Source organism: Artibeus jamaicensis, unplaced genomic scaffold (genome assembly GCF_021234435.1).
Source record: "Artibeus jamaicensis isolate MK-2021 breed Jamaican fruit bat unplaced genomic scaffold, CSHL_Jam_final contig_354, whole genome shotgun sequence".
Taxonomy (NCBI): Eukaryota; Metazoa; Chordata; class Mammalia; order Chiroptera; family Phyllostomidae; genus Artibeus; species Artibeus jamaicensis.
The window spans coordinates 650,728-658,761 of NW_026521803.1; the positions used below are offsets into that span (position 1 = coordinate 650,728).

The 8,034-nt window shown below is 42.4% G+C and overlaps 1 protein-coding gene across 1 annotated transcript in view; it reads left to right on the plus strand.

Annotated features, from left to right (window-relative positions):
- The window catches only part of LAMA1 (laminin subunit alpha 1), a 163,357-nt gene extending 160,809 nt beyond the window's left edge, over positions 1 to 2,548 (plus strand). The window contains exons 62-63 of the mRNA XM_037125856.2: positions 1,432 to 1,654; positions 2,228 to 2,548. Of these exons, the coding sequence (XP_036981751.2) occupies positions 1,432 to 1,654; positions 2,228 to 2,388 (384 nt within the window). The 3' untranslated portion in view covers positions 2,389 to 2,548. The remainder of the gene's footprint in view (positions 1 to 1,431; positions 1,655 to 2,227) is intronic.
- Positions 2,549 to 8,034: the final 5,486 nt, after the last annotated feature.

The following is an 8,034-nucleotide window of genomic DNA, read 5'->3' on the forward strand; positions in this document are numbered from 1 at the left end:
AGGAACAAGTCTTAATTGTCATTTCTCTTCTCTGTGGGCTGTGTCCTGATAGCAGATGAGGTATAGTCCGACTTGCCCGATCCTCTGGCTCAGCCTCTGTCTTTTGTGCACGTGGCCAGCTGCCCCTGGCTGGTTGTAAAGAGCAGTCTGAGGTTCCCGCATTGCCAGTGTTGGGACCGCTCCTGGAGATTTGGTCAACACCCTCTGCAGATCAGGCTTCCCACCCCAGCTGTCACGGGCACTGCTGCCTCTTCTTCTTCAGCCACCGTCCGTATCCAGAGGGTCTTGTGAGAAGTTGGGAATTTCTACCTCGCCACTCGTAAGACGTGGGGCAGCAGGGCAGTGGTCTCTCGGGTTCTCCCTCTCCCTGACCACTCTCTGCCACCATTTCTGTTACACTGCGGTCAACTCATGCTACTATGGGACTAAGACACTTGATTTTTCTTGAGCTACTGCCCCATGAAAGGCAAGGAACGAGTCTTTCAGTTCTAGATTTCCCCAAACTTATAGCTTGTTTCTACTATTTCCTGCTTGCCCCACCCATGGTTTTTGGTCCCTTAGAGATCCTAGAGTGAGGGTGAGAAGAATGTAAGAAACTCATTGATCTCTCACCCTTCAGTTCTTCTCCCCGCTTACTTCATCTCCATGTCAAAACGAAACTGCCTCTACATCATATTGCTGCCTCTCTTACTGTGGCTTATGGCCAACTTTTTTCCTCATCTGTACTCGAAAAGAATTTTGAAAAATTGTGTATCCACTTGCACATTTTTATGTGACATCTGAAACGTGTTATCAGAAGTGCAGTAGTTGCAAACATGCAGTGTCTGACATGTGTATTTTATCATACCATGGCTTATTACTTATTGTTCTTTTAAATCATTTTTAGTGGTTGCCCAAGGGTTTATAATATATATCTTTAATTCGTCACAGTCTGTTTTGAGATAGTACTGAGTAGCTTCACATACAAGAACCTTACGACAGTCTACTTACTAATCTTCTCTGCCATCTCTTGCACATCTTGGATCTGTTGTGTTATCATTCACTGTGGTACAGCATCATGTCAGAGGGGAGTCAGTCAATGCTCCTTCATAGGTGCTAGCAACTGCTGTGAAATGACACCCTCAGTAAACCCATCAGCTCCTGGTGTCCCGAAAAGGGGGAATAGATTTGAGGGTGCAATGCTGAGATAGTGGCTCAGTCTTGCCCCCATAAAGGTAGCCACTTGCCCTGTCTGAAATTTCAGGGATAAGATAGCATCTGAATCACTTTAAGAGGCTATTTTCTAAAATAGGTGTTTTTTTAATAGTTTCTTCTCCTTTTTAGCAAAATGCTGGGATTTTATCCACTTCAAGTACATTATATAAATGGATTGAATTTCTTAAATATGGGAAAATTCACTGAGATATTTGCTTGTGCTTGTTGTTTGTTTAGCTCCTATTTCATGTTAACAATGGTGCGGGTAGGATAACGGCCACGTACGAGCCCAAAGCTACCAACAGTCTCTGTGACGGGAAGTGGCACTCTCTGCAAGCCAACAAGAGCAAGCACCGTGTGGTGCTGATCGTCGACGGTGATGCCGTTCGTGCAGAAAGTCCGCACGTCCAGTCCACCTCGGTGGACACCAACAATCCCATTTATGTTGGCGGCTATCCTGGTATGTATGGGAGTTTGCTCTGCCCACTCACTTTCAAGGGACATTGTCACTCTGGGGACAATCTCAGGTTGTAGAATAAGGATGAAGAAAAATACACGGTTTGGGTGACAAATCCTTTACCACTTAGAAAGGCTCTGTTCCAATACCAGGGAATTCTTGAAATTAAAATAATCTGCGCATGTAAATTGAGCATTAGGTAGGACTCTGAGGCCTTTGGAGATGATGCACAGTAAACCGGATGACTCCCACTATGGGGGGTCATTTTGGGGCAGGTGATCATTTTAGAGGACAAACAACCTCTCATACTGGTTTTGGGTTAGACTTACACATTTTCAGATGTCCCAAGTAACTATTACAAATGATAAAGTAAACACACTTTATGACTTTTTAAAGTCACAACTATGCCTTAAAATTATTACATATTAATGGTTTTCATCGACATCACAGAAGCCACATGTATAAGAATATTATTCTAATTTTGATATAGTAACCAGTTGAGTTTATTTTTGTACTTATTGATCTGTTTATGTCATTCAGTAACATCAAGCAAAACTTCTCTTCTTTCCTTCACAGCTGATGTAAAGCAGAACTGCCTGAGCAGCCAGACCTCCTTCCGGGGCTGTTTGAGGAAGCTCACGCTGACCAAGGGCCCGCAGGTGCAGCTCTTCGACTTCAGCAGAGCCTTCGACCTGCGGGGAGTTTTCCCTCACTCCTGCCCTGGGGCTGAGCCCTGACGCTCAGGCAAACCCCCTCACCAGGGAGTCAGTCATTGCTAATATTTTGAAGATAATTATTTTGTTGAATTAAAATTTCTTCAGTTCAGATTCTGTTTCCAACTCAGGTTAAGTGTTTTCAGACAGAAATTTTGTGTTTATGTTAAACTAAAACCACATGTACAACAAATACCTCTATTAAATACTTTAAAATGTAAACTGAATTCATTGGCTTTCTTTGTTAGTTCTTTCCATGAATCTTTGTAAACATTGACTGCTCTGTTAATTACCTGACAGTATTTCACAGTTGACTTTTTAAACCTTTAGAAAATAAAATATCATTATAGACTATAATAGATTAGAGCAGAAAATGAATACTTTTCTTTCTTCTCTTTACCAAAACTTCAAGTTCTGATTTCTACAATAGGGAAGCAATGGTATTGGTTACACTCCAGCTGAGGGCACCAGCTGTTGGCCACATAAGGCTCCGTGGAGTCACAGGGGGAACGGCAGCAGAGGAAGGAGCCAGAACCCCCTTTGGATGTATGTTGTTGAGTCAGGACATAACAGCATTTTTCAGGGGAAAAAAAGGCATCGCGACTTTGCAACTAGTTAGCTCTGCTTTCATTGTCAATTTTTTTCACCACCTGGTCAGCTACCAGTCCTGGGAGAATGTATATAATTTCAAAAGAAGGGAACTTTAAAAGCCACACATACTTGTACATTCTTTTAATGAACTAAGCAGTTTTAAACCCAGATTGCTGAACTCTCATTTGGTTTCCTCCAAATATATTTAGTTCTACTCTGTGGCCATGGCTAGGGTCAAAACGGCTGTTATTCCATAATCTTTAGAAAAATGATTCCATTTTTCAACTGCTTACTTGCATAGAGGTCACTACCTATCTTAGCAGTGACCTGCTTTTCTAATATGGGAGGTAGTAAATTCGATTTCTATTTCTGAGAGAGATTTTAATCTGATAAACAAGGAAGGCAGCTGTGGTCATATTCCCTGGCCCTCTTCTGTGCCTTGTTCATGTCTCTTGTTCATGTCTCTTGTTCATTACCGCATGGTAATCTGCACCTACTTTCTGGTTTAATATCAGCATGAAGATATCAGAGAAAGGGAGCAGCCAGCTGTGGAAGTCTGCATTCTGCAGCACCCAGCAATTTAAGAATGTGGACTCCTGCAATCTAAAGGCAGCCACTTGGGCAGCTGGATTAGAAAAGGAGCATTTGCATCTCAGCAGTGAAAATGCACAAACAGGACCTCGCTGGACTGTGGGTGGCCTTGCTGCTCATTTTTCCATGGAAACCATCTACAGCAGGAGATGACTTGCCAGACCTTGGTCCACCACGTTGGGACAGAGAGCAGACTCCAGTGTTGCCATGCACTCTGTGCTCCTCCCTCCCTCTTCCCACCTCCTTCCCTCCTCCTCTCCCTGCCCACTTATTAATAGAGCTAAAACGGAGTTCAGACCTTTCATGGTTGTTCCTATTCGTGAGGCCTCTCTGAAAAGATCCCCTCAGGATCTTTTTAGATATAAAAGATCTATTAGATATAATAGATCTAGATAGATCTGAAAGATCTATTTAGATATAAGTGTAAAGGAATATACATTTCTCCTGTCTTTGACCTTATTCAGAGAAGAGCAACCTTTGTTTAGATGTCTTCCCGTGAGGTTAAGGGCCTGGGCTCCCGGTGAAATACCTGGCTTTTGTGCTCACTGCTGGGCTTCATACTAGTTCCTTAACCTCTCTCAGCAAGGCTGGATTCAGACCCTTAGAGTAAGGTTGCCAGGTAAAATACAGAACCCAGTTAAACTTGAATTTCAGCTAAACAACCAACATGTTTTCAGTATATGTTCCAATATATATGTATATTATATGTACATAGGTACATATATATGTATTTATGTATTATATATATATGTACACACACACACATTTTTTTGCTAAATCTGGCAACCCCACTTGAGAGGCTCACAAAGACATAAAAAGGTTATGACACCCCTTCCCTCACTGCCAAATGATTCAAAATAAAAACAATCCACAACTTAAAAGACATGCTACAAAGTCCATTGAAAAGTCACATGTGGTAAGAACACGTAACACGAGATGTATCCTCTTAGTGAAATTTTAAGTGCATTGTACAGTGTTGTTTATACCAGAGGCATAATGTTAACTACGTGCATAGCAAATCTCAAAAATGTGCCCATCTTACATAACTGAAACTTTATGCCCATCGAAATGCAACTCTGTCCCTGCCCACTCCACACTTCCTAGCAACTACCATTCTACTTTCTGTTTCTGTGAGTTTGACTATTTCAGATACATCAAATGGAATCTTTCCCTGTGACTGGGATATTTAGTCTAACATAATGTTCTTGCAGTTTCATCCATGTTGTCCCATATGGCAGGATTTTTTTTCAAGGTTTTAATTTATTTTTAGAGAGGGGAAGGGAGAAAGAGAGGGGGAGAAACATCAATGTGTGGTTGCCTCTTGAGTGCCCCCTACTGGGGACCTGGCCCAGAACCCAGGCCTGTGCCCTGACTCCGACCAACAATACTTTGGTTCATAGGCTGGCACTCATTCCACTGAGCCACACCAGCCAGGGTGGATTTTTGTTATTTTCTAAGGCTGGGAAATATTCTATTATATGTATTTTATTTACCTATTTATCCACTGATAGATGTTTAGGTTGTTTCATATCTTAGCTACTGTGAACAATGCTGTGGTGAGCATAGAAGAACAAATAAGTCTTTAAGATCTAGATTTCAATTATTTTTTTTAATTTTTGAAAGACCTCCATTTTATTTTCCACAGTGGCAGCACCATTTTATATTCCCATCAACAGTCCACAAGGGTTCTGATTTCTCCACATTATCACCAACAATTATCTTGTTTTGTTGACAGCCATCCGAACAAGTCGAAGTGACACCTCACCGTGGTTTTGATTTGTATTTCCATAACGATGAGCGATGTTGGATATCTTTTCATATACTTGTTGGCCATTTGTATGTTTTTTTTAAAGATTTTATTTATTTTTAGAGACAGAGGAAGGGAGGGAGAAAGAGAGGGAGAGAAACATTAGTGTGTAGCTGCCTCTCATGCGCCTCCTACTGGGAACCTGGCCTGCAACCCAGGCACATGCCCTGACTGGGAATCGACCCAGCGATTCTTGTGTTCACAGGCCCATCCATGCTCAATCCACTGAGCTAAACCAGCCAGGGCTTGGGCTTGGATGTTTTCTTTAGAAAAGTGTCTTTTCAAGTTCTTTTTCTGTTTTTAAACCATGTTTTTGAGTTTTTTGCTAGTGAGTGGCAGGAGCTCCTTATATAACTTGGATTATTAACCCCTTATGAGATACATACATGGTTTGCAAAACCTCATCCCATGCCATAGGTCGCCTTTTCATTTGGTTGTTTCCTTTGCTGTGCAGCATATGGCAAACTTTTAACTGACTTTGTCTGTCTTTCCAGTTTTAATTCCATTTTCTCTGCAGTTGTGACTTAGGTTGATATTCTCACCTTATCCTGACATGCAACCAGGCTAGCTATTCTCAACTAAGTTACTGGACCTAGAACTTGCACGGGATAAAGAAGGGATTATGGTGGATTGGCAGTCACACAAATTTCAAAGTGAAAAGGAGCAGAACAATGAAAGAAAGCCAGATTCTGCACAATTTGCTTTCCACTAACACTTGTCAACTCCTCGAATGAAGTTTTTGAGCCCAGAAAAAATATCTCAGAGGATCCAGAACATTTTTTTAATGTAGCAGAGGCCCTGAAAAAAAAAAGGCGGCTTTTATTTTTGTCCTGGATACTAAAGCCCGATTTATGTAATCCATCGTTCATTTTCCTGTGTTGTCTGTCTGTACAACCATCTCTGAAGTGATGGATCATAATTAGGGATGATACACAACATGACTGAATATGAAACAACCATATATCAACACAGGCTCATGAATTAAGTGCTAATTTAGTGTCCGCATCAGATCTTGAGATGAAAATAGGTAAAATGCTCCATTAAAATTTCTGGGGTCAGGAGGTATATCTATTTTTACCATAGAACACTATAAATGGGCTAAATTGTGGTTCCATGAGATAAATGAGTCTGGGGAGGCTTAAAGAGGTAGCTGTAACTGGGCTTTGCAGAACGTGCAATAGTGACATTTGTGAGATGCGCTCCAATTTATAGTGTTTTTACATGCACGGTGGCATTTGGGTCTGGAGAAGGGGGTGTGCGTCTAAGCTAACAAGCTAAAAGAAAGGGAACCGTTAGAAGTAATGCTGGCAGGGGTGGGGGAGGGGACGGTAGAGAGAGCAGAGTGGATGGGGCCTGATCATGGAGAGCCCCAAAGTCAAGCAAATGGTAAAGAGAGGGGACGCAATGCCTTGCGAAGCATCAGGGTCTCCACCAGTGGAGTGTTGTGACAGAACAGTCACCGAGTGGCTGGAGAGTGCGGTGAGTCGGCCCCCTGAGCAAGGCTTAGTAAGGAGTGACCGTGAAAAGTGCAGTGCATAGGAACGTCAGAGACTCCAGCAATATATCAGGCAGTATAGGATTCCGAGGCTCAGCAGGGCCCTTGGAGCAGTGCGAATTCCATGAATAGCAGATAAACTGAAAAAACTGTGAGCCTAAATTTTGGATGTATTGAGTTGGTGAGCCTGATGAGAACATGTGGAGGGAGATACCTTAGCTGGTGGGCTGGAGAAGAACGGGGCCCGATGAGCGAAAGAGCTGGCATTTCATGGGCACGGGGCTGAGGCACGGCAGCCTCCGAGGCCTGTGAAGATCAGGCCTGAATACTGGTTGAGGAAACACCGAGACAGACCTTAGAACTACAATTAAGGTGAACCATTTAGGAAACTCTCACTGGGTGTTAGCACGTATGTGTATTTTCGGAGCACTGCTAGGTCTCCTCTGTAAAACAAGTGTTCAGTCTCAGTGGATTCTCAGTCTTTTGTGTTTGCAAATGGTTTCTCTTACTCTATGTTTTACTTTCTACAGGTCATGATTTAAAAAAAAAAAAAGACCAGGAAATTACTGATGCATAGATAAGGACATCTCGCTAGATGTCTAATGACAGTGTACTTGGTAACGATGGCACTCCTTTCTTCCCCAGTAGCAGAACTACTGTTTAATAGCTGATTATATGCTTTAAAATCTCATGGTAGCCTGTGTGTTTCCTCCTTAGCCATAACGAACTCCCCCCGCATAGCGCTATTGCTTTTCTCTCTTACTTGGAACTGTGACTGAAGACGATTGTCCCCATGTTCCACCCAGGACTCCCCTCGAACCTACAAACTATAATTTCTATACCAGCTTCAGGGTCACTAGTTGCTGATGGCACAGCCACTCCTGCGTGGTCTGGAAGGTCTAAAAGAAGGCAACGGCCTGAGTGAAGTATTAGGTCGTTTTCTTAGCTTGTACTGTATTGAAAAGCAAAATGAACATTTCGCTAGCAGCTTGTGATAGCTGTTTCATCTTAGGTATATTTTGAAACCTTGACATTTCTTTGTCAGACTAATATTTCATATGATTTTCAAAGTTTCGAAATACCACATACATTTCAAGTGTGTGTGGTTCACGGCTGTTTCACTGTGTGCAGTTACAGTTGCAGTTTCTGTTGTGTTTAGCGAGCCTCCCAGGCAGCCCCTGCAGCA